The sequence below is a fragment of the Tamandua tetradactyla genome, chromosome 7 (genome assembly GCF_023851605.1).
Source record: "Tamandua tetradactyla isolate mTamTet1 chromosome 7, mTamTet1.pri, whole genome shotgun sequence".
NCBI classification, from domain to species: Eukaryota; Metazoa; Chordata; class Mammalia; order Pilosa; family Myrmecophagidae; genus Tamandua; species Tamandua tetradactyla.
In genome coordinates this window covers 74,468,915-74,496,485 of record NC_135333.1, presented here as the reverse complement: position 1 = coordinate 74,496,485, position 27,571 = coordinate 74,468,915, and the positions used below count along the sequence as shown (strand labels likewise).

The window sequence follows — 27,571 nt, the reverse complement described above, 5'->3', positions numbered from 1 at the left end:
AGAAATTTAGGGAGCGTTTATGCCTCAGTTCATAGATAAAATTTATATCCCTATGTATTAGTGATGCCATTTTCTCTTAGTAATGTCATTTTCTTTTTTTTCTCATGTATCTATTAAAGACTGAGTTCAAAAGAAAGATTTTTTAAAAATCAGTAATTGTGAGATATAATTTCACTATTCAGAATGGAAGAATTTTTCTTCTGAATGGAAGAATAATGCTTTAAATTTGATAAGCCCATTTGCTCTTGCCTCTACCTCCAGTATTGATGGAGTGATCTCTTCTGCTTCTAATGCCCTAGATACATCAGGGCTTCAGTGAAAGTGGTGGATGCCATGCAGTATCCTTCTAGTGCTCTGGCCTTTCTGAGATCATTGGTGCTTAGGTTCTAGAGACCTATTTTCCTTGCTGTCCAGCATCCAAACTCAGCCTGAAGGTAGCAGTATATTGGACCTGAGAGCTAAGGCTCATCTTTAGCTTCTAATTTCCATTCACCTAGCCTAAATGCCACTATTCAAATCTAAAATTCCGTGTATTTGCAGAGTTGCTTTTGGCTTCTTCACCATTCCAGGTAAAATAGTTGATGACTTTTCTTGGTCTCTCCCATTTGGCCCTAAAATTTTCCCTGCAATTCCAAAATAACCTCTTTGATTTTTATGATATTATACAGAATGAAGCAGGGTAGATTTTATCTCTATCCACCTATCTGTCTTTCTCTATATAAATTTTTTTAAGTTTCTTTCTGGTGTTTAAATCTCTTCTTCACTTACAATGTTTGTTTCTGTCAGTTTACTCCATAAGGTATTCTTTCCAATATGTAGTTTTATTTCTGCCTTCACTTAACAGTAATTCATTTTGATTCCCAATGATGACATTTAATTCATATATATATGGGATGTGGTCTATATGTATTCATGAAAAAGGAAAAATGTTTATGAGGTTTATAACTTCACATCTGCTAGCCAGCTCTCTTTTCAAGTGCTATTTTGAGTCTACAGTTGTTTTCCTATTATAGAACTGTACTGCATTCTCCATTTTAGATCCAACTGAGGAGCCGGCACCACAAGCCACCAATACAGTTGGCTCAGTTATTGGAGTAATTGTTACCATTTTTATATCTGGAACTATATACTTTATCTGCCAAAGGATGTTGTGTCCACGTATGAAGGGTGATGGAGAAACCATGACTAATGACTATGTAGTTCATGGACCGGCTTCTGTGCCCCTGGGTTACGTGCCACACCCAAGCTCTTTGTCAGGATCTCTTCCAGGTGAGTTAAGACTGTTCCAGTGAAAATCATAAGTTTTTTTTTTTTTTTTACTTAATTCACAGCATTTTCTCTGTTGGCTGAACATCTGGTAGCAGAGGTTCTGCTCCCTCTCAAGAATGTTGCATCTGAACTGGCTGAGACAGTACCAGTGTGAACACAGGCCATAAATCTGGGCTTTCAGAATAACAAGGAACAGTGGTAACCAGCCTTTCCCTTCAGGTAGACATTGTAAATCAGAGGATCGAAATCTCTGCCTTCCAAATTTAGAAAACCTGGAATTCAATGCAAAAATGAAACCAAAAGTATCAGGAATGAAATACAACCTCATAGTACTTCCTCATATAAAAGGTCAGGATGGTTTTTGAGAAAATAATGTATGATAATCTCATCTCTTCTATTAGGAATGTCAGGCCCCACTCCAGTATTTTTAAAGGAAGATGTTTTTATTTCCTGAAGAAGTATGAAGTGTACAAGACGGGATATAATAGGTCACAATAAATGAACTCATGCATAAGAAACACTCCTGACTTTTGGTTACTGAGAATATTTGGTGGCAAAATTCAGGGCAATCTGAGAAAAGAGAATTCAAAAGTGACAGCTACATTTGTTGATAGGTTTATGTGAGATGCACATGCATGAAACCCCCATCTTTTCAGTGTATTTGTCAAAAGGCCAAAAGCTCAATCATCAAAAAAAGTTGTTTTATATATTATGGTGCATAGATCATCAGAATGAAAGATGCTTTCTTGGCAAGCAATCAAAAGATATTTTGCAAAAGGTCCATATCAATCTGAAATGGAAAGACCAGAGCCTAGTGCCTTGTGGCCTTCATATAGCTTGACTCCTCCTCTTCTTTGGTTGCACTGGCCCCAGTGGGAAGTGTTTACTCTAAACCTGATAGTTTTTTATTTACTTCTTCCTCATCTTCCTGGGATTGAGGTCTGGGTATTTCTGCATAAATTTCTGCATGGCCCCCAAATGTCCTTCGTACTGTTAGTGGGAAGAGGAAAAGGTCAGTTTGAACTGAACCCCACAGGGGCCACTGGCTAGTCTCCCAAGGCATGGAAGTTCCAGTTAATGTCTGCACTTGACAGTGTGAATTTGTATTCCTCATACAGATTGTTGGGGTCATCGGTTACCAGCTCAGCATTGCTTGTTGTTTCTTGGTCTTTTTGGTCACAGATACGATTCTTTCTCTTCTTGCAGTCATTATGCCATTACTGCAGCTTGGCGCTCAGACCAAGAATCTATTCTTAGTTCCTGCAATATTGTCAAATTTCCATTATGGAAACAGGATACTTCCTAGAGTCTGTTTCATACTAGGCTACTTTGGGTTTAAAGAATTGTTAGAAGAAGTGTTCTTCATTATTTTATGTCTTCTCTTTAACAGAAGACCTTAGGTATGAATGGTAAAAATTGTCTCAGGATATAAAGCGAATACGCATGCAAGCTGTAAACCCCTTTGACTACACTTCTGGAGACACTGTAGTGAAAGCAAATCAGCCAACCGTTTGGTGAAAAGAATTACAAACTATAAGTTCTTTAGGGTCACACCAGGACCCTAGTATCTTTTTTTTTTTTTTTTTGGCTTTTAAAAAGGGAGTTTATTAAGTTACAAGTTTACAGTTCTAAGGCCATTAAAATATCTAAACTAAAGCATTCAGGAAAGATACCTTGACTCAAGAAAGGTGGATGGGTCCAGAACACCTCTGTCATCTGGGAAGGCACGTGGCTGGCATCTCCTGGGGTCTCTGGCTTCTGAACACCTGTCAGCTGGGAAGGCACGTGTTGACATCTCCTAGCTTTCTTTCCTCATTTCATTAGGCTTCCCCAGGGGCAGTTTCTTTTTGCATCTCCAAAGGTCTGTGGTTGTATGGGCTCACTCTGCTCGCGCTAAAGCTTTTTCCAAAATGGTTCCCTCTTAAAGGGCTCCAGTAAACAAGCCTGCCTTGTATAGGTAAAGACACATCTCCATGGAAAGTATGTAATCAAAAGTTACCACACACAGTTAGGTGGGTCATATCTCCATGGAAACAATCAAAAAGATCCCAAGCTACAAGACTGAATGAGAATTAAATAACATGGCTTTTCTGGGATACGCGACAGTTTCAAACCAGCACAGATGGGGTTTAGCAATCCATAGCAGTTAACACTCTATCTAACTGAAGCTTGCATAAGAGTTGCCTCCAGAATCGCTTCTTGACTCCATTTGATCTCTTTTGGCCACTGATGTTTTTTTCATTATGCTACTTTTCCCCTTTTGGTCCAGGAGTTGTTGATCCCATGGTGCCAGAGTCAGACTTCTCCTCGGAATCACACCCCACAGTGTCAGGGAGATTTTTACTCCTGAATGTCATGCCCATGTAGGGGATAGGTTAATCATTTTCCTTGCAGATTTGGGTTTAGAGAGGTCACATCTGAGCAACAAAAGAATTTTCCTGAAAGCAGATCTTAGGCCTCGTTATGGGTAGTCTTGGGTCTCCACAACAGAAATAAATTCATAAAGACAAGCCTCAAAGTCAAGTCTGCTGCCCTGACAGAGCCATGGGCAAATATCTGCCAAGCCTGCTGTGGGAGCAGGCCTGAGTGCAGGTGCACACAGCTCCCTTGGGAGCCATGTTCTCCCATGTGCCTCACCCCCCGACCCCCAACTGATAGGCTTGCAACTAAGGGCACTCACCCCACTCTCTTCTTTCCAGACTCTGCTTCAAATGTAGTCCAGGTTATTTATTCTTTTTTTTGGACCCTTTTCCTGTTCCATGGAACTTATGTGAAGTCAGTACATTCTGCTCTCTGCCATATTTGCAGAAGACCTCTAGGTTTTCTGTTTTTTGTTTTCTTTTTAATATTTTTATTGAGAAATCTTCACACAGATACAGTCCACCCATAGTATACAATCAGTGACTCACAGTATCATCACCTAGTTGTGCATTCATCACCATGATCATTTTTAGAGCATTTGCATCACTCCAGAAAAAGAAAACATAAAAAGAAAAAACTCATACATCCTATACCCCTTGCCCCTCCCTCTCATTGACCTCCAGTATTTCAGCTACCCTATTTTTTACTCTTTACCCCTCCATTATTTATTTATTTTTATCCGTGTATATTTTTTTACTGATCTGTCCATACCCTGGATAAAAGGAACATCAGACACAAGGTTTTCACAATCACATGGGCACATTATAAAAGCTATATATTTATACAGTTGTCTTCAAGAATCAAGGCTACTGGAACACAATTCAACAGTTTCAGGTACTTCCCTCTAATCACTCCAAACACCATAAACTAAGATGGGATATCATTATATAACATGTAAAATAACATCTAGGATAACCTCTTGACTCTCTTTGAAATCTCTCAGCCACTGAAACTTTATTTTGTCTCATATCTCTCTTTCCTCTTTTGTTGAAGAAGGCTTTTTCAATCCTTTGATGCCAGATCCTGGCTTATCCTCTACAATTAGGTCCCGCGTTGCTAGGGAGATTTATACCCCTAGGAGATATGACCCACATAGTAGGGGGAGGGGCGCAGTGAATTCACTTGCCAGGTTGGCTTAGAGAGGCCATATCTGTGCAGCATAAGGTTCTTTGGGACCTCAGTAATCTTGGGCCAAGGAATAAAAGAAGGCCAAAAAATAAATGTTTAAGATTTTTTTTTTGCAAACAAAGATTTGGAAATGGATGAATGATAAAAGGGAAGGGTATACTGTCTTATGTTTTCTTCTCACTTTGTAATGATAGCAGAACAAGGGTTTGTTTCTTTAAGCACAGCCAAGTAGCCAGAGGTTCTACATTTGAGTAGACAGTTTTGTTTTAGGGAATTATAGCTTTCTTTTTCATGCTTTTTGGTGTACTTGCTGAAAAGAAGCCTTTCTATTTTAATGAGCATGGAGAAGGAGGTGCCAGACAAAGCCCTCTGAAAATAGGACATTTTTCTGGGTGTAACACATAGTAAAATAAACAGACATGGTTTAAAAGCTGGCAATGATAATGAGCCCTTGTTGCCCTGTTTATTTTCAGTTTGTGGAATTTGGGAACACATTTGTAAAAAACATAATTTCTTCTTTAGCTTTGATGGTTGTGATTCCAAGAACACTTCCCATCCATTGAGAAAGACATATCTTCCATACAATTGTGTTTCTGTCCTAGAAAATGTGTTTAGAGTTTCCTTTTGAACGTATCTGTTGTTTAATTGATGTTGCTTCACAATCATTACTATCCACACTCCTTTCTTCCTCATATCCTGAAGAAGTTGAAAACCTATCTTTCTTTCTTTATTGAAGAGCTCTACTTCCATTCAGGAGCCAGGAGAGGTCCTATTATTGGCCTTGTTTGAGGCCAGCTCTCAGTGGCAACATTTATGTGTAGAGAAATAAATTTCTGTTCTCCATTAAGTGTTTTCAAGTATTACAAGAAAGAGATGACATAAGTTGTTTAAAAATTAGACTATTTAACCATTGTTATTTGTAATCCTAATGTTGAATAAAATTAGTCCATGCATTTTTAAAAGTTTTTTGTTAGATATAACATATATACAAAGAAAAGAAAGAAAAAAACAATGATTTTGAAAGTATACTTCACTAAGTAAATACAGAACAGATTTCAGAGTTTGTTATGGATTAGTATTCCACTATTTCAGATTTTCCCTTCTAGCTGCTCCAAAACACGAGAGGCTAGAAGAAATTTCATTTTTCTTTTTTGTGAAAAATAACACATATGCAAAAAAAGCAATAAATTTCAAAGCACTTTGCAACAATTTGTTGTAGAACAGATTTCAGAGTTTGGTATAGGTTATGATTCTACCATCTTAGGTTTTTATTTCTAGCTGCTCTAAGATACTGGAGACTAAAGAAATAGCAACATAATAATTCAGCAGTCATACTTATTTGTTAAATGCTACCTTCTCTGTATAACTCTATCATCACTGTCCCTGCATTTATTCCTCTCTATTTTAGGAATGTCTCGTGGTAAATCAATGATCAGCTCCCTCAGTATCATGGGAGGAAGCAGTGGACCACCCTATGACCGGGCCCATGTCACAGGAGCATCATCAAGTAGTTCTTCAAGCACCAAAGGCACTTACTTCCCTGCAGTAAGCAGTCTTTGTTTTCCTTTGTATCACTTTGAATGCTAAAATGTATCAGGTCTTAGACTTTTAATTTGTTTAAATGTGAATGTTCAATGATTGTAATATAAAAATAAATTCCAGGGTAGCATTTAGTCATGTAATGTGCCAAGAGGGATTTACCATCACTAATAGCATCACTGTCCATGCTTATAAATCTTTAAGTTTATCTTGTAATAGTCAGCATAATTGAAAGCAATGGGCATTTATTTCATATTTTAAATAATGATACCTCTCAGAAACCAAGACCTTCATTACATGACCTTCCCAAAGAGAGAGCTCACTCAGAGCTTCTCCTCAGTCAGTAATTTTTCTCTAAACATTTATAATTAAAAAAATCAGAACCCAACTATGCTGAATTTAAACCAGTAAGATGACGATTACAGATTTCTTTCTCATCACTTCGCTCTAGTTTAGCTGTAATGAAACTGTGTCTCATGGCAGGAGGGACCACAATCCTGTCATACTATTTGAGGTCAATTCTTAGGAAACATGTAATGGGAAGAAATACAAATAGAAGAGAAAGAGCAGTTGAAGGAAAGTGTCTGTGGTAGACTATTGCTACTTTAATATTTTTCTTTTTAGATTTTGAATCCTCCTCCATCTCCAGTCACAGAACGATCACATTATACTATGGAATTTGGTTATTCTTCAAACAGTCCTTCCACTCACAGATCATACAGGTAATAAATACACTTCCTCTTCTGATATAAGTCAAAGTACTTATTTGAAGGAAGGTGCATACTTGTTGTAGGATCAGTATAGTTCCAAAAGAGTAAATGATGGTCACTGGAGAGCAGTATGGGTGTCTTTTCTTGGCAATGCTGACATCCCCCTTTCTACCACATATCCTTTTCCTTTAGTGTATTATACATTTTTTTAAAGATACTCATAAATGCTGGCTTTTAGAATGATAAAGTAGAATTCCAGATTTTTGCAGTATTATAAGGAAAAGTTACTGAAGTGACTGATTTCAGAATAGGTTACTGCTCAGTTTAGGTTTGATCTGAGAATGGAATGTTAGGATAAGACTGTGTATTGGCAGTATGAGAGCTCTAAAGAGTAGAGTTGTTGTGTGCAGAACCTGAGAGCAGTTGAGAGAAGCATAAATTCAGTCTTTGCTTACATGTGTTATGATGTGGAACAAAAGATTTCGTATGTAGTTGCATGGAATAGATTAAATGAGAGACGTATTTGTAAGCCGAAAAAGGGAAATTATGTCTTTGTGCTGATTTGTGAGTCTGTAGAGTGTGTTAAGCCAGTAAGTACTCTTGTATCAGCATTACTCTTCCATCTTATATAAAAGGCCAGCAGAAACTCAGCAGCATGATAATGTGTTTAAACAGTGAGTGCCTAGTGATTATGGTATCCTGTCTAGATAAGGTATTTACTAGCATTCCTGTCAAATTACCATGAATTGATATAACTGTAGATATGTAGAAATTGTTTATAGTGTCTCATTCAGAAATCTCATTTCATTTTATAGATATGACTGTTTGAGTTATACTTAGCTCTGAACTGATTTCTTTTACTGTTTTATTTTAAATGTTGCTTTCCCTGATGCAGTTTTTTTCTAAAGAGCTAAAACAGACAAGGCAGAAGCCTGAAAAATGAAAAGCAAAAGGAAAGACCTAAAATTTTATTTAAAAAAATTAATTTAAGTAAAATTGGAAAAAAACGGTAAGTTTGATTAAAGCAAACATAGTGGCATCAAAAACAGTTCTTATTTAAGAGGGTCAAGGGTAGTGCAGTAGTAGTTTTCTTGCTTGCCGTGCAGGAGACCCAGGTTAAAGTCCTGGTCCATGTATTTCCAAAAAACAAACAAGCAAAATAAACAAAAACAAAATAGAAACAAAAAAATCAAATGGTGCTGCAATATTATATTGGGATACTCATGTGGAAAAATAATGAAATGTGACCCTGCCATACAGCATACAAAACAAACAAACAAAACAATTCTTATTTAATTATTTCCCCTGTCTCAGATTAAGCCTGGGTTCTATTTCTCTTCTGAGCTTAAATCTTTCATCATTTGTTGATACTTTTGTCTAACCTGGGGCTTAAGAATTTTGTTAATTACATTTAATTTTCTTTCATGAAAATAGAATTATTGGGCCTTTAAGATGTTGACCCAATAAATTTCACCAGACTTGATATCTTATTCGACAGAAGGGTAGGACCTAAAATAAACTATGACATCATGTCAGTACTGGTAGTAAAAACCTTTAAGAACCTGCTTGGCAGGTCATGTAAGTTGGTCTTTAGGCAATCATTTCTCTGGCAAGGCTTAAGTTGTATCAGATGGTTTGATGGTGGGATAGGAAGCTCCAGGACTCAGTTCATCCTCAAGAACAGCCAGTAAGCATCCCAGAACTGTCAGAAACAACTCTTTGGGGATCTCAAACGAAGCTAGAAGAACATTCATTGTACAGCATCCAGGGAAGAACTGAAGTAAGAAAGTGGTAAGCTGCAGTGAAAGTACTGTGAATTGAATTCTCCACATTTGGAAACTCATTTCCATTCCCCACCCTCGTGGTAGGCCACCACAGGATCCAGTTCCAGCTCCGAGGGCAGCTATGTTTCGACCAGCCCAGGACAGAAAGCAGCTGGCAACCTCTGTTTCAACCCCATTCCTGACATGGATGGAAGTGGGAATGATTCAGAGATGCAGTGCCTTCTTGGGGCTAAAGGAAACAGTTTGCTAAAGGGTGGTTTCTTCCCAAGAATGGGTGAGGGAGGGGTTGGGAGAGGGGAGGGCATGGCTGAGCACCAGTCTTGGCTTTTGATTTGCAAATTAGGAACACTGGGTCTCAGCTCTGAGGGCAGCTACAGTTTCAGCCCACCCAGAACAAAAGCTAGCCACAGGCTCTGATTCATCCCCACCCCTGATAGGGGTGGAAGCAGGGAATACTTAGAGTCATGTTGCCTTCTTAGAGCTGTGGAGAATAGTTTGCTGTAGGCCATCTCTTCCCTAAGAAAACTTATAGTGGAGGGGCTGGTAGTGGTGGAAGGGGCATGGCCCAGTACTATTCGGGGCTTTTGATTAGTGAATTAGTTGGCTTGGTCCCAGCTCTGTGCTAGACAAAAGCAGCTGATAGCCTCCATTTCAACCCTGTCCCTGACAGGGGAGGAGTCAGTTGAGACTTAAAGGCACAGTAGTACCTTAGGACTGCAGGGAATAGTTGGCTGGAGGGTGCCATCTACTGGACAGGTGGGGAAAGCACAGATTCAGGGAGCCATCGAAGAAAAATTTAACGTCCTTCCATGTGTGCTTCCCAGGGAACTTTGGAACTGATCTTTGTCCTCTCCATGAATCCCTGGCCTGGTTTTTAAGGGGAAATACTGACTTAGAAAGACTTGTCTGGGGTGACCCCTCTGCCCTATAGAGACAGTGAAAAGAGTGCTAAAAATATATAGAGGCAAATGAGAAATAAATAGAACAAATAAACATTCTCAGAGAAGAAATAGGGAAAAGGAAGCTTTCTCCTAGGGGTGAAACAATTGCACAAATAGTGTAGTCTCAAACATTATACCCTAAATCCAGGTCAGGAATCAGATGAATTTATGAGTGCTGAAAAAAATCTGAAGAATTAAACATAAGCTATTCTAAAGGTCTATAATAAGTTGAATCAAGTGTCAAAGAAGTGCTTTAGCACAAAGCCAACAAGAAAACCCTAGGCAAGAGAGAGAAACCAACCTCTGGACTCAACTCATTAAGATAATTAAATGCCTACACACCAGAAAAAATTACAAGTCCATAATACTAAGACACAGGAAGCTATGCCCAAAGGAACAAATTAAAAGGAGAGACAGAATTGGGAATAAATAATCAAAGATGTTCAAACACATCTCCTAAGTAAGTGCAAGGAAATGAAGGAAAATGTGGCTAAAGAGATAAAGGATAGTAAGAAGATACTAGGTGAGCATTAAGAAGAATTTAAAAATATGGAAAGTGTTTTAGTCTGCCAAAGCTGCCAGAATGCAACACACCAGAGATGGATTGGCTTTTAATAAAAGGGGATTTATAAAAACATGTAGTTCTTCAGAGAAAAGGCAGCTAACTTTCATCTGAGGTTCTCTCTCACATGAGAAATCACAAGGCGATCTCTGGTGGCCTTCTCTCCAGGCTTCTGGGTTCCAACAGCTTTCCCCGGGGTGTATTGCCATTTTCCTTTCTGTATCACCAGAGGCCTGTGCTGAGAGCTGCAAGTGCTGAGATGAGGTATGGTGAGGAAGGTGCTGCATTGACCCTCTCATTTAAGCATCCAGCCAGTTAAATCAAACATCATTCATTACAGCAAGCACTCCCCCTGGCCAATCCCAGATGTAATCAGCAAGGGGTGAGCTTCACATGCCACTGGCTTATGGCCACAGCAACAGCACCTTCACATGGTCAACTTGACACCTGAACCTAATTACCACAGAAAGGAACAGTTTATGGGAATGAAAGACACAACAGAAGAGGTTAAAAATACACTAGAGGCATGCAAATGAGATTTAAAAACACGGAAAAAAGAATCAGCAAGTTAGAAGACAGTACAGTTGAAATCTTACAGACAGGAGAACAGATAGTGAAAAGAATGGGAAAAATTGACCAGGATTTCAGGAATTTGAATGCAGTACAAAGCATAAAAACATATACATCGTGACTGTCCCAGAAGAAGAGATGGGAAAGGTAGCAAAATCAATATTTAAGGAAATAATACCCAAATATTTCCCAACTTATATGAAGGACATCAGTATACATGAAGGGCATAAATATGCATGTTTCGATTGCAACAAACTCCAAACAGAATAAATCCTAATGAACCTACTCTAAGACACATACTAAACAGAATGTCAGAGACCAAAGATGAAAGAATCCTAAATCAGCAAAAGAAAAGTGATTTGTCACATACAAGGGAAATGCAATAAGGTCTAAGTGCCAATTTCTCATCAGAAACCACGGAGGCGAGAAAGCAGCGGCATAATATATTTACGGTCCTGTAAAAGAAAACCTTCCAGGCAAGAAATTTTTATCCAGAAAAACTGCCCTTCAAAAAAGGGAGAGGACTTCCTGGAAGATGGCGGCTTAGTAAGACGCGCGGATCTTAGTTTCTTCTCCAGGACACCTACTAGGGGAGTAGAAACGATACAGAAAGCGCCCAAAGCCACAACAGAGATAAAAAAGACAGCGTACCCCATCCTGGAACGGCTGGCTGGCTGAGAGAAGCAGCTCGGGTGAGATCGCCGAGGCGCGCGGGCCTTACCGGGCGGGGTGGCAAGCGGCCGGAGTTACTCCCTTCCCCCTTCCCGGGCCGGCTGGGAGAATTGGAGAGGTGGTCCCCTGAAACCAAGGCGACTGGCGCCCACACCACGCGCAGCCCCCGGACCAACTGAGAGAATTGGATCGGAAACCCCCAGGCCGCGGAGAACGGTGACCCCGTGACTCCCGGGGAACGTGGACTCTCTCGGGCGGGCCACTGCCGCTGGCGCCCTCCCGCCACGCTTGTTGCCCAGGGCCGACTAGGAAATTCGGACGGGCTCTTTCCCTGGCTGCGGCGACCAGCAACCCTCCCTGCGTTCGGACCCCGGGCCGGCTCAAGCCGCTTCGGCTAGCGAACCCCCAGGACGGCGAGAGTTTTCCAAAGTTTAAGGTCCCACAGCACCTTTTACTGGTGGGACCCGCAGACAAACGTGTGCCACGAGCGCCACCTACTGGGCAGGATAAGAAAAACAGAACCCAGAGATTTCACAGAAAAATATTACAACCTTGCTGGGTCCAACACCAAGAGAAATCTGAATAAATGCCCAGACGCCAGCAGCAGAAGATAACTGTCCACGCTCAAAAGATTGAGAATATGGCTCAGTCAAAGGAACAAACCAATAGCTCAAATGAGACACAAGAGCTGAGACAACTAATGCTGAATATACGAACAGAAATGGAAAACCTCTTCAAAAATGAAATCGATAAATTGAGGGAGGACATGAAGAGGACATGGGCTGAACATAAAGAAGAAATAGAAAAGCTGAAAAAACAAATCGCAGAACTTATGGAAGTGAAGGATAAAGTAGCAAACATAGAAAAAATAATGGATAGCTACAATGATAGATTTAAAGAGACAGAAGATAGAATTAGTGATTTGGAGGATGGAACATCTGAATTCCAAAAAGAAACAGAAACTATAGGGAAAAGAATGGAAAAATTTGAACAGGGTATCAGGGAACTCAAGGACAATATGAACCGCACAAATATACGTGTTGTGGGTGTCCCAGAAGGAGAAGAGAAGGGAAAAGGAGGAGAAAAACTAATGGAAGAAATTATCACTGAAAATTTCCCAACTCTTATGAAAGACCTAAAATTACAGATCCAAGAAGTGCAGCGCACCCCAAAGAGATTAGACCCAAATAGGCGTTCTCCAAGACACTTACTAGTTAGAATGTCAGAGGTCAAAGAGAAAGAGAAGATCTTGAAAGCAGCAAGAGAAAAACAATCCATTACATACAAGGGAAACCCAATAAGACTTTGTGTAGATTTCTCAGCAGAAACCATGGAAGCTAGAAGACAGTGGGATGATATATTTAAAATACTAAAAGAGAAAAACTGCCAACCAAGACTCCTATATCCAGCAAAATTATCCTTCAAAAATGAGGGAGAAATTAAAACATTCTCAGACAAAAAGTCACTGAAAGAATTTGTGACCAAGAGACCAGCTCTGCAAGAAATACTAAAGGGAGCACTAGAGTCAGATACAAAAAGACAGAAGAGAGAGATATGGAAAAGAGTGTAGAAAGAAGGAAAATCAGATATGATATATATAATACAAAAGGCAAAATGTTAGAGGAAAATATTATCCAAACAGTAATAACACTAAATGTCAATGGACTGAATTCCCCAATCAAAAGACATAGATTGGCAGAATGGATCAAAAAACAGGATCCTTCTATATGCTGTCTACAGGAAACACATCTTAGACCCAAAGATAAACATAGGTTGAAAGTGAAAGGTTGGGAAAAGATATTTCATGCAAATAACAACCAGAAAAGAGCAGGAGTGGCTATACTAATATCCAACAAATTAGACTTCAAATGTAAAACAGTTAAAAGAGACAAAGAAGGACACTATATACTAATAAAAGGAACAATTAAACAAGAAGACATAACAATCATAAATATTTACGCACCGAATCAGAATGCCCCAAAATACGTGAGGAATATACTGCAAACACTGAAAAGGGAAATAGACTCATATACCATAATAGTTGGAGACTTCAACTCACCACTCTCATCAAGGGACAGAACATCTAGACAGAGGATCAACAAAGAAATAGAGAATCTGAATATTACTATAAATGAACTAGACTTAATAGACATTTATAGGACATTACATCCCACAACAGCAGGATACACCTTTTTCTCAAGTGCTCATGGATCATTCTCAAAGATAGACCATATGCTGGGTCACAAAGCAAGTCTCAACAAATTTAAAAAGATTGAAATCTTACACAACACTTTCTCGGACCATAAAGGAATGATGTTGGAAATCAATAATAGGCAGAGTGCCAGAAAATTCACAAATACGTGGAGGCTCAACAACACACTCCTAAACAACGACTGGGTCAAAGAAGAAATTGCAAGAGAAATTAGCAAATACCTCGAGGCGAATGAAAATGAAAACACAACATATCAAAACTTATGGGACGCAGCAAAGGCAGTGCTAAGAGGGAAATTTATTGCTCTAAATGCCTATATCAGAAAAGAAGAAAAGGCAAAAATTCAGGAATTAACTATCCATTTGGAAGAACTGGAGAAAGAACAGCAAGCTAACCCCAAAGCAAGCAAAAGGAAAGAAATAACAAAGATTAGAGCAGAAATAAATGAAATTGAAAACATGAAAACAATAGAGAAAATCAATAAGGCCAGAAGTTGGTTCTATGAGAAAATCAATAAGATTGATGGGCCCTTAGCAAGATTGACAAAAAGAAGAAGAGAGAGGATGCAAATAAATAAGATCAGAAATGGAAGAGGAGACATAACCACTGACCTCACAGAAATAAAGGAGGTAATAACAGGATACTATGAACAACTTTACGCTAATAAATACAACAATTTAGAGGAAATGGACGGGTTCCTGGAAAGACATGAACAACCAACTTTGACTCAAGAAGACATAGATGACCTCAACAAACCAATCACAAGTAAAGAAATTGAATTAGTCATTCAAAAGCTTCCTAAAAAGAAAAGTCCAGGACCAGATGGCTTCACATGTGAATTCTACCAAACGTTCCAGAAAGAATTAGTACCAATTCTCTTCAAACTCTTCAAAAAAATCGAAGTGGAGGGAAAACTACCTAATTCATTCTATGAAGCCAACATCACCCTCATACCAAAACCAGGCAAAGATATTACAGAAAAAGAAAACTACAGACCAATCTCTCTAATGAATATAGATGCAAAAATCCTCAATAAAATTCTAGCAAATCGTATCCAACAACACATTAAAAGAATTATACATCATGACCAAGTAGGATTCATCCCAGGTATGCAAGGATGGTTCAACATAAGAAAATCAATTAATGTAATACACCATATCAACAAATCAAAGCAGAAAAATCACATGATCATCTCAATTGATGCAGAGAAGGCATTCGACAAGATTCAACATCCTTTCCTGTTGAAAACACTTCAAAAGATAGGAATACAAGGGAACTTCCTTAAAATGATAGAGGGAATATATGAAAAACCCACAGCTAATATCATCCTCAATGGGGAAAAATTGAAAACTTTCCCCCTAAGATCAGGAACAAGACAAGGATGTCCACTATCACCACTATTATTCAACATTGTGTTGGAGGTTCTAGCCAGAGCAATTAGACAAGAAAAAGAAATACAAGGCATCAAAATTGGAAAGGAAGAAGTAAAACTATCACTGTTTGCAGACGATATGATACTATACGTCGAAAACCCGGAAAAATCCACAACAAAACTACTAGAGCTAATAAATGAGTACAGCAAAGTAGCAGGTTACAAGATCAACATTCAAAAATCTGTAGCATTTCTATACACTAGTAATGAACAAGCTGAGGGGGAAATCAAGAAACGAATCCCATTTACAATTGCAACTAAAAGAATAAAATACCTAGGAATAAATTTAACTAAAGAGACAAAAAACCTATATAAAGAAAACTACAAAAAACTGCTAAAAGAAATCACAGAAGACCTAAACAGATGGAAGGGCATACCGTGTTCATGGATTGGAAGACTAAATATAGTTAAGATGTCAATCCTACCTAAATTGATTTACAGATTCAATGCAATACCAATCAAAATCCCAACAACGTATTTTTCAGAAATAGAAAAACCAATAAGCAAATTTATCTGGAAGGGCAGGGTGCCCCGAATTGCTAAAAACATCTTGAGGAAAAAAAACGAAGCTGGAGGTCTCGCGCTGCCTGACTTTAAGGCATATTATGAAGCCACAGTGGTCAAAACAGCATGGTATTGGCATAAAGATAGATATATCGACCAATGGAATCGAATAGAGTGCTCAGATATAGACCCTCTCATCTATGGACATTTGATCTTTGATAAGGCAGTCAAGCCAACTCACCTGGGACAGAGCAGTCTCTTCAATAAATGGTGCCTAGAGAACTGGATATCCATATGCAAAAGAATGAAAGAAGACCCATCTCTCACACCCTATACAAAAGTTAACTCAAAATGGATCAAAGATCTAAACATTAGGTCTAAGACCATAAAACAGTTAGAGGAAAATGTTGGGAGATATCTTATGGATCTTACAACTGGAGGCGGTTTTATGGACCTTAAACCTAAAGCAAGAGCACTGAAGAAGGAAATAAATAAATGGGAACTCCTCAAAATTAAACACTTTTGTGCATCAAAGAACTTCATCAAGAAAGTAGAAAGACAGCCTTCACAATGGGAGACAATATTTGGAAATGATATATCAGATAAAGGTCTAGTATCCAGAATTTATAAAGAGATTGTTCATCTCAACAACAAAAAGACAGCCAACCCAATTACAAAATGGGAAAAAGACTTGAACAGACACCTCTCAGAAGAGGAAATACGGATGGCCAAGAGGCACATGAAGAGATGCTCAATGTCCCTGGCCATTAGAGAAATGCAAATCAAAACCACAATGAGATATCATCTCACACCCACCAGAATGGCCATTATCAACAAAACAGAAAATGACAAGTGCTGGAGAGGATGTGGAGAAAGAGGCACACTTATCCACTGTTGGTGGGAATGTCAAAGGGTGCAACCACTGTGGAAGGCAGTTTGGCGGTTCCTCAAAAAGCTGAATATAGAATTGCCATACGACCCAGCAATACCATTGCTAGGTATCTACTCAAAGGACTTAAGGGCAAAGACACAAACGGACATTTGCACACCAATGTTTATAGCAGCATTATTTACAATTGCAAAGAGATGGAAACAGCCAAAATCTCCATCAACAGAAGAGTGGCTAAACAAACTGTGGTATATACATACGATGGAATATTATGCAGCTTTAAGACAAGATAAACTTATGAACCATGTAATAACATGGATGGACCTAGAGAATATTATGCTGAGTGAATCCAGCCAAAAACTAAAGGACAAATACTGTATGGTCCCACTGATGTGAACGGACATTCGAGAATAAACTTGAAATATGTCATTGGTAACAGAGTTCAGCAGGAGTTAGAAACAGGGTAAGACAATGGGTAATTGAAGCTGAAGGGATACAGACTGTGCAACAGGACTAGATACAAAAACTCAAAAATGGACAGCACGATAATACCTAATTGTAAAGTAATCATGTTAAAACACTGAATGAAGCTGCATCTGAGCTATAGGTTTTTGTTTTGTTTTGTTTTGTTTTGTTTTGATTTTACTATTAGTACTTTTATTTTTTTCTCTATATTAACATTCTATATCTTTTTCGGTTATGTTGCTAGTTCTTCTAAACCAATGCAAATGTACTAAGAAATGATGATCATGCATCTATGTGATGATGTTAAGAATTAATGATTGCATGTGTAGAATGGTATGATCTCTAAATGTTGGGTTAATTTCTTTTTTTCCGTTAATTAAAAAAAAAAAGAGAAGGGATAATTGGAGATGAAGGGATACAGACTGTACAACGGGACTGGATATAAAAACTCAGAAATGGACAGCACAATACTACCCAATTGTAATGCAATTATGTTAAAACACTGAATGAAGCTGCATGTGAGGTATAGGTTTTTTGTTTTTGTTTTTTTTGTTTTTTTTTCTTTCTATTATTGTTTTAATTCTTATTCTGTTGTCTTTTTATTTCTTTTTCTAAATTGATGTAAATGTACTAAGAAATGATGAATATGCAACTATGTGATGTTATTAAGAATTACTGATTGTACATGTAGATTGGAATGATTTCTAATTGTTTTGTTAATTCTTTTTTTAATTAATAAAAAAAATATATATAAAAAAAAAAAGGGAGAGTTTAAAATATTCATAGATAAACAAAGGCTGAAAGAGTTCATCATCAACACAACTGCCCTACAAGAAATTCTAAAGGGACTTCTGAAGGCTGAAAGGAAAAGACAGGAGAGACAGACTTAGAAGAGAATGTACAAATGAAGACTACCAGTAAGGGTAGCTAAAAGGGTAAAAAGAGAGGCAAAAATAAGATATGACATGTAAAAACCAGAGGATTACAATGGTTGAAGTTAGTACTGCCTGTGTAGTAAATCATTGGATTTTTAAAAATATTTTTACTGATAAAATTTAACATACAGTGCGGGCCACGGTGGCTCAGCAGGCTAGAATGCTCGCCTGCCATGCCAGAGGACCCGGGTTCGCTTCCCAGTGCCTGCCCATGTAAAAAAATAATAATAATTTTAACACACAAATATTCTTAACTTACAAACATTTCATACATGGTGTACAGTCAGTGGCTCACAATATCATCACATAGCTGTGTATTCATTACTGTGCTGGTTTGAAAGGATATATATATACCCTAGAAAAGCCATGTTTTAATCCTAATCCCATTTTGTAAAGGCAGCTGCTTCTCCTGATCCCTATTCAGTTGCCTATGTTGGAAACTTTAATTTGCTTATTCCATGGAGATGTGACTCAATCAGCATGGGTATTAAATTTGACAGGTGGAGACGTGTCTCCACCCATTCCAGGTGGGTCTTGATTAGTTTACTAGAATCCTATAAAAGAGGAAATTTTGGAGAATGCAAGAGTTCTGAGAGAGCAAAGAATGACATAGCCACGAAAGCAGAGAGTCCATGATCCAGCGACATTTGGAGATGAAAAAGGAAAATGCCTCCTAGGGAGCTTCATGAAGCAGGAAGCCAGGAGAGAAAGCTAGCAGATGATGCCGTGTTCGCCATGTACCTTTTCAAATGAGAGAGAAACCAAGGTTGTTGTATTAGTTAGGGTTCTCTAGAGAAACAGAATCAACAGGGAACACTCGCAAATATAAAAAAATTTATAAAAGTGTCTCACATGGGCGGGCCGCGGTGGCTCAGCGGGCAAAGTGCTTGCCTGCTATGCCGGAGGACCTCGGTTCGATTCCCGGCCCCAGCCCATGTAACAAAAAACGGAAAAACAAAATACAATAAAACAAGAAAATGTTTAAAAAGTTGTTTCCCTTTCTTCCTTCCTTCCTTCCTTCTATCCTTCCTTCCTTCTCTCTCTGTCTTTCCTTTAAAAAAAAAAAAAAAAAAAAAAAAAAAAAAAAAGTGTCTCACATGACCATGGGAACGCAGAGTCCAAAATCCTCAGGGCAGGCTGTGAAGCTGACGATTCCGATGGAAGGTCTGGATGAACTCCACAGGAGAGGATTGCCAGCCAAAGCAGGAAGGAAGACTGTCTCTTCTGAATCTTCCTTAAAAGGCTTCCAGTGACTAGATTAAGCATCACTATTGCAGAAGACAGTCCCCTTTGGTTGATTACAAATGGAGTCAGCTGTGGATGCAGCTGACATGATCATGATTTTATTCTATGAAATGTCCTCATCACAACTGACAGGCCAGCACTTGCCCAACCATACAAACAGGTACCACCACTTGGCCAAGTTGACACATGAACCTGACCATGACAGTTGTAAAGGACTTGAATGCAGAAAACTATAAAACATTGCTAAAATAAGTCAAAGAAGACTTAAATAAATGGAAGCACATTTTTTCATTCCTTGTTCGTGGATTGGAAGACTAAATATTGTTAAGATGTCCGTTGCATGCACATTGATTTACCGATTCAGTGCAATCCCAATCAAAAGTCCAACAGCCTACTTTGCAAGATAGGGAAATGCTAATTATCAAATTTATTTGGAAAGATTTGGGGCCCCTAGTAGCCAAAAACATCTTGAAAAAGAAGAATAAAGTTGGAGGACTCACACTTGGTGAGTTTAACGCATATTACAAAGCTGCAGCGGACAAAACAGTATGGTAATCGCAGTAAGAGATATGTTGACCAATAGAATCGAATTGAGAGTTCAGAAATAGAACCTCACATATATGGTCAATTGATATTTGACAAGGTTGAAATGTCCACTTAACTGGGGCAGATCAGTCTCTTAAATAACTGTTGCTAGGAGAACTGGCTATCCATGTGCAAAAGAATGAAAGAGGACCCCATCTCATACCTTACACAAAAATTAACTCAAAATGGACCAAAGACCTAAATGTAAGGACCGGAACCATAAAATTCCCAGAAGAAAATGTAGGGAAGCATCCTCAAGATCATGTGGTAAGCAGCGGTTTTAGACATTACACCCAAAGCACAAGCAACAATAAAAAAATAGATAAATGGGACCTCCTCAAAGTTAAATACTTTTGTGTTCAGTTGACTTTGTCAAGAAAGTGAAAAGGCAACCTTCTCAGTGATAGAAAATGGAAACCACATGTCCAATAATATTTAGAATATATAAAGAAATCCTACAACTCAACAATAAAAACACCCTAGTTTTAAAATGGGCCAAGGACTTGAATACACAGTTTTCCAAAGAGGAAATACAGATGGATAAAAAGCACATGAAAAGCTGTTGAATGTCGCTAGCTGTTAGGGAAATGCAAATCCAGACCACAATGAGATATCATTTCACACCCACTAGAATGGCCTCTGTTTAAAAAACAAAACAGAAGACTGCAGTGTTGAGAAGAGAATATGGAAAATAGGAACACTCATTCTCTGCTGGTAGGAATGTAGAATGGTACAGCCACTGTGGAAGACAGTTTGGTGGTTCCTCAGGAAACTAAACATGGAATTGCCATATGATCCTGCAATTCTGCTACTAGTTATACCCAGAATAACTGAAAGCAGGGACGTGAACAGGCATTTGCATACTAATATTCATAGCATTCACGGCATTATTATTGCCAAGGGATGGAAGCAAGACAAGTATCTATCAGTTGATGAATGCCTAAATCAAGATATGGTATATACATACTATGAAATATTATTCAGTAAAAAAAAATGAAGTTCTGGTACATGTGACAACGTGGATGAACCTTGAGTAAAATAAGCCAGAAACAAATGAACAAATATTATATGATCTTACTAGTATCAAATTCTAATAAGCAAACTCATATAGTTAAAATCTGGAATATATAATACCAAGAGATAGGATGAGGGTAGAGAATGGGGGAGCGGATGCATAATTTAATTAGGTTGATTGTAAATGTTTGGAGATGGATAGAGCAGATGGAAGCACGTTATTGTGAATGTAATTAACAGTGCCAGATTATGTTGTGAATGTGATTGAACGGGGAAGCTTAGAGTTGTGTCACTAGAAAGAAAGCTAGAGGATAAAACATGAAACTGTATTAACAGTGAACCTTATTGTGGGCCATGACTCTAGTTAATAGTATGATATAAGAATGTTCTTTCATGTATTAAAACAAATACATGATAGTATTACAGGGTGTTAACAATAGGGTGGTGTATGGAAAAAAAAATACACCTTACGCAAACAATGAACTATAATTAACAGTAATATTTTAATGTTCTCTTATTGGTTGTAACACAGGTACCACACCAGTGCTGTGTCCATAATAAAAGGGTATAAGTTGTATTGCATTTTTCTTTTGGGAGTAATGGATGAATTTTATGGTGAGTGAATAAAACTCAATAGATCTGCTTTTAAAGAAAATGGTACTTCAGAGAACACATGAATGATAAGAAACCAAAGCAGCTTTGTTGCTGATATGGAGAAAATTTTAATGTCTGGCCAAACATTCTATTAAGCCAGAGCAAAGCCCTAATGTTTTCCAATTCTTTGAAGGCTGAGAGAGATGAGGAAGCTGCAGAAAGAAAGTTTGAAGATAACAGAGGTTGGTTCATGAGGTTTAAAGAAAAATGCCATCTCTATAACATAAATGTGCAATGTGAAGCAGCAAATACTAATGTAGAATCTGCAGCAAGTGATCCAGAAGATCTAGCTGAGATAATTGATGAAGGTGGCTACACTAAACAGATTTTCAGTGTAAACAAAGCAGACTTCTATTGGAAGATGCCATCAGCACTTTCATAGCTAGAGAGAAATCAATGCCAGCCTTCAAAGGACAAGATGACTCTCTTGTGAGGTGCTAATGCAGCTGGTGACTTTAAGTTGAAGCCAATGCTCATTTATCATCCTGAAAATCTCAGAGCCCTTAAGAATTTTGCTAAATCTACTCTTATTCTTTGAATGGAAAATAAAACAGTACATCTGTTTTCAACATGGTTTACTGAATGTTGAATATTTTCAGCCCACTATTGAGACCTGCTGTTCAAACAGATTTCTTTCAAAATAGGACTGCTTGTTGACAATGCACCTGGTTACCCAAGACCTCTGGGGGATATGTGCAATGAGATAAATATTGCTTTCATGCCTGCTATCACAACATCCATTCTGCACCCTATGGATCAAGGGGTCATTTTGACTTAAAAAAATTTTTTTTTTTTTTTTGCGTGGGCAGGCATCGGGAATTGAACCTGGGTCTCTGGCATGGCAGGTGAGAATTCTGCCACTGAGCCACCATTGCACCGCCCAACTTTTAAGTTTTATTATTTAAAAAAAAAAAACATTTTAGAAAGCTGTAGTTGCCATAGAAAGTGTTTTCTCTGATGGTGCTTGACAAAGTCGATTGAAAGACCTTCTGGAAAGGATTCACCATTCAGGATGCCATTAAGAACATTCATTATCCATGGAAGGAGGTAAAAATATCAACATTAACAGAAGTTTGGAAGAAATTCCAACCCTCATAAATGGCTTCGAGGGGTTCAAGATTTCGGTAGGGGAAGTTACTACAGACTTGTTGGAAATAGCAAGAGAACTAAAATTAGAAGTGGAGCTGGAAGATGTGACTGAGTTGCTCCAAACTCATAAAATGAGGAGTTGCTTCTAATGGCTGGGCAAAGACAGTAGCTTCTGGAGATGGAACCTACTTCTGGTAAAGATGCTTTGAAATCTGTGAAATGACAACAAAGGATTTAGAATATTTGAGAGGATTGAATATGGATAAAATGTTACTAAATAGCACTGTATGCTACAGAGAAATCTTTCATGAAAGGAAGAGTCTATTGATGTTGAAAACTTCATTGTTGTCTTATTATAAAAAATTGCCACAGTCAGTTCAGCTTCAGCAACCACACCCTGTTTCATCAGCTGTCATCAACATCATGGCCAGGTTCTCCCCAGCAAAAAGATTATGACTTGCTGAATGCTCAGAAGATGGTTATCATTTTTTAGTAATAAAGTATTTTTAAATTAAGGTATATACATTGTTTTTTAAGACGTAATGCTGTTGCACACTAAATAGACCACAGTACAGTACAAAGGTAATTTTTAGATTGCAGTGGTCTGAGCCAAGCCTACAGTATTCTGAGGTATGCTATAATAGGGTAACAGAGACCCTTGGGCTGCCTACCAAAATTCAGCCTGTACAAAATTCATCTGTACATTATTTGAGTTTTTAAAAAGGAAATGAAGTCTTTGGACATCATTGAACTGCCATATCAGTTTTTGGAGCTGTTAAAGAATGTTGAGGGAACGTTAATATGTTTGAGTCATGTGAAATATGTAAAGACACATTCTTCACATTCTTCTCAGAAGCCATGGAAACTGCAGAAATTGGGGGAGGTCTACTTCACAGACCAAGCACAAGATGTATAACAGAGATTATGCAAAGATGACCATTATATACAGCTTTGAATAGTCTTCTTTTATTCCATGATAAAGTTTAACTTGAAAATATATCAGCACACCCAGAGGTTAGATTGCTTTCCCTTCTACTTTCCCATCCTACCGATATTTACTTGCCTCTAATCACATCTTGTTTGCAAGTATAAAAATACATGGTTTCGTCTTCCTCCAGTCTGCTTTTGAAAATTGCCTCTTGGTCTGTGCAAATTTAAATTGCAGAAATTTATTGCTTTCGAAGTTAAGTTTACATCTAATACCTCTGTATTGCGGTGGGGAAAATCACTTTTCGGTAAAACTAATTCTGCTTCTTTTGATTTTCTCCCTTTACCAGCTACAGACCGTACAGTTATCGGCACTTTGCACCACCCACCACACCCTGCAGCACAGATGTTTGTGACAGTGACTATGCTCCAAGCCGGAGAATGACATCAGTGGCAACAGCCAAGGGCTACACTAGTGACTTGAACTATGACTCAGAGCCTGTGCCCCCTCCTCCCACACCCCGAAGCCAATACTTGTCGGCAGAGGAGAATTATGAAAGCTGCCCACCTTCTCCATACACAGAAAGGAGCTACTCTCATCACCTCTATCCACCACCACCCTCTCCCTGTACAGACTCCTCCTAAGGAGAAGCCCTCCTCCTCTGACTGCCTCCAACACAAAAATGTAAATACAAATTTGGAAGAGATCTGGAGGGGGGGAGGGAGTTATTAGAGAAGGATGAGGCAGACCATGTACAGTTAAAAATTATAAAATGGGATAGGGAATACTGGAGATATTTGTACAGAAGAAAAGGATATTTATATATTTTCTTAAAACAGCATATTTGCTGCTTGTGCCATAAAATTTGTATAAAATAAATTTGTACTAAAGTTTTATTTTTGCAAACTGAATACACAAAGCATGCCTTAAACCTGGTGAAGTGACTGAATATAAAAGAAAGAGTAATGATAAAGGCATCCCTGACCAGGACTATCTGGGCTATATTGATACCAAAAAGAAGAAATTAAGTCCATTTCAGAGCATCAAACCTTAGATACTTGGCAGTAGCCAAATAAATAGCCTTCATGTTAACTAACATTTGTGGGCCAACAAGGTTAAGGAATCATGGAAGAAAAAAAGGAATTAATACTAACCTTGGACAAAGGGCTTTATGTTTTCTCTAGGAATCCAGTAATTTTAGTAAAGAAATAGAGATATATTTATAAAAACCCATTCTGGGTGTTGCCACTGCAGGAGAGATCAGCTGTCTGGTAAGGTGCTGAGGGAGTCTTCTGTCCCTACCTTAGAGCTCACATCTCTCATCAAAAATTAGTTTCCTTTCTAGGTTTCTTTCTTGCTGCCTCCCCCAGCAACTTTGTAGCCATTTTAGCTAAGATACCATGATTTATTCAAACTTTTGATTAAATGGAATTTTCTAAATTGAAGTTTGATTTTAATGGTTCCACTAACTTCATTCCCCAATAGGTCTCATTCTTCAATTTGACTGCTATTTTTGCATAATAATCAACAGTTAGACATAATATTGCTCTTCTTTACTTCTAAGATTATTTTAATGCTCCTTAAAATGTCTTTTTATGACATTTATAGACAATGTTTAAGAATTACAAATTTAACCATTACTGTTTTTGTTGTAAATTAATCATATATCCTTGCAGTACTTTCAACATATATCACAATATATAAAATCATATATATATGTATGTGTGTGTGTGTGTGTGTGTATTTTCCTAGTAAAACATTTAAGTATATTCTGGTTAGAGACAGTCTATTTAAAAAACTTTATTGGTTGCCACATGATTTTCTTTTCTGTATTAACTGTGCCATTTTCATGTTCTTTAAGTCAGTTTTTCTCATAATCATGTCTGTATACATACCTCTTTTAATGTGTGACATGAATTTAATATCACCTTGTTACCCACTGTGAATGTTAGATTGTTTTCAAATTACCCACGAACTCTTCTTATAATCACCTCTTACATATTGTAAAATATATTCTTTCTAGCCCCATTATGGATTAAGATGACAACAAATTTTAAAATGTAGATCAAGCGAGAAGATGTATTATTAACTTCTAAGCTGTCTGAACCTGGGAGGAGGGGTATAATGGAGGTCTCATGTAATCTTCCTGACCTGCTGCCATGTATGGCACTGGGGCTGCTATATTTCAGCTCTTGGGGCTGACCTGTGGAATGATTCTAGTACTGCTCTTTTACCTTGCCAGAAGTTAGTTTCCTGCATTTTACATGTTTCCAGCACTTCTCTGCTAAAAAATGAATGTTTTTAAACTAATGTATTTTTACCTTTACACATGTTGGTCAGTTAGTTGTTGAATGATTTTTTTTTCATAATTCTGTCTTGCTGAGGCCTCTTTAGGTTCCAGGGCCCAAGGGAAAAAAATGGGTGAAAGGATTCAGAATTATGGCAGGGGTGAAAAACTTTTTAAGCGATTTAAAAAATATCTAAGTAAACTTTCTAAAGAGGAAAAATGTGGTCTAAGAATAACATTTAAATTGTTGGGGACAGCATATATGAATCAGGTGCACTTGATTTTGCATATAAATGGTAATCCATCAGTGTCTTGCATTTCAGTCAGACAAGCATTAACTCTTCTGTTGATGGGACAAAGTGCTCACAGTCTAATGTAGAATGGACATTGAACATGCATTCTGTGACACACAGGGGCACTTGATACTTAAATGAAGATGGAAAGGTTAGCAATAACTGGGGGTCAATTAGAATTTGAGAATTCTATATGTTTACATTTTTTAATGTGCATCTTTATCTGGTGGGCTTCCCATGTGGAAACTTGCACTATACAGAACTAAGAAGAATATTGCCTTGTTATATCTCAGTCCAAGTGCTTGTACTGCGATGGCAATGGCCTCTTCTTGCAAAATACTAATATGTGTGCCAATTTGTTTGAAATTATTTGAAGGCAGTTCAGCTTAATCATGGTATCCTCTTTCTGGGGTAGTTGAGAGTGGATCTTTACTTTTTAATGAGAGAATTTTCAAATTCAGGAAAAATTTATTATTAGTTTATCTAAATTACTGGAATTAAAAGTTACGAACTCTCCTTCATCCTCTTCAATGTAAACTTGACCTTGTTTTTGTTTATTATAAGGCAAATCTGTAAGTCTAAGAATGTTTATTGCTGAAAAAATGAAATAGTTATGACTTCACAGATATAATTTCAAATTAAATGATTTTTGTACTCAGAAGTGAAATATAGACTAACTTTTAAATTTCCTCTGGCCACTTAGGGTTTGCCCAAAAGTCAACACCAAAAAATTAGAGACAGCATACATTTGCTTAACGGTCCCTTCTTTTTGGTTTTGTTTTTAAATCAAATATAATTAGGGGACAATACACATATAAGGTGCAATGCATATATAAAGGTAATAAGAGGAAAATAAAGCAAAAAAAGTCTAATTAAGATACAATTTTTGTGTGGGTTTTAAGTATCTGGGGTTAATAAAGAAAATTTTAAGGAGGAAACCAATAAGTTTAAGCTGGATGAGCCTTACTTTCAAGTGAAGGATCTGGTGCTGCTTTCAGATGTTTATCCTTTGTGTTTTTTAATTTTTTCTTAAGCTTTAATCTTTGTCATTGTCTTAAAGTCAGCTGGTATTTCTTGTTCATTGACTTTGGTACGATGGTGCTTTGCAAGGATGTATTTATATTATAATGGCCAACATTTGGTCAGCCCTTGTCCACTATTCACTTCCCCCTTTTTGTAAAATAAGTGCTTTAATTGTAAGCTGTATAAAAATACCTTGTATAAATTCCCTTTTTTTGATTATTACAATAAGCTGAGTTGTAACAAATGAAATGTTGATTTTTATAATAAAACTGGAAAAATAAAAGTGTCATTTCTTTTAAGTGGGAAATTGAACCAGGCCATGGTTGTGTTTTGCTATGATATAAGTAAGGCTATTATGTTTCAGACAAAACAAAGCCCCCCTTTATCATTTGCATTTCAAATAAAATACTGCCTTGGAAA

The 27,571-nt window shown here is 37.7% G+C and overlaps 1 protein-coding gene across 3 annotated transcripts in view; it reads left to right on the top strand.

Annotated features, from left to right (window-relative positions):
• Positions 1 to 27,434, top strand: part of LRP6 (LDL receptor related protein 6) — a 242,831-nt gene extending 215,397 nt beyond the window's left edge. For all 3 annotated transcript variants that reach the window (XM_077170087.1, XM_077170085.1, XM_077170086.1), the window contains 4 exons: positions 1,039 to 1,269; positions 6,227 to 6,363; positions 6,982 to 7,079; positions 23,898 to 27,434. In XM_077170087.1, coding sequence (XP_077026202.1) covers positions 1,039 to 1,269; positions 6,227 to 6,363; positions 6,982 to 7,079; positions 23,898 to 24,192 — 761 coding nt within the window. In that variant the 3' untranslated portion in view covers positions 24,193 to 27,434. The remainder of the gene's footprint in view (positions 1 to 1,038; positions 1,270 to 6,226; positions 6,364 to 6,981; positions 7,080 to 23,897) is intronic.
• Positions 27,435 to 27,571: the final 137 nt, after the last annotated feature.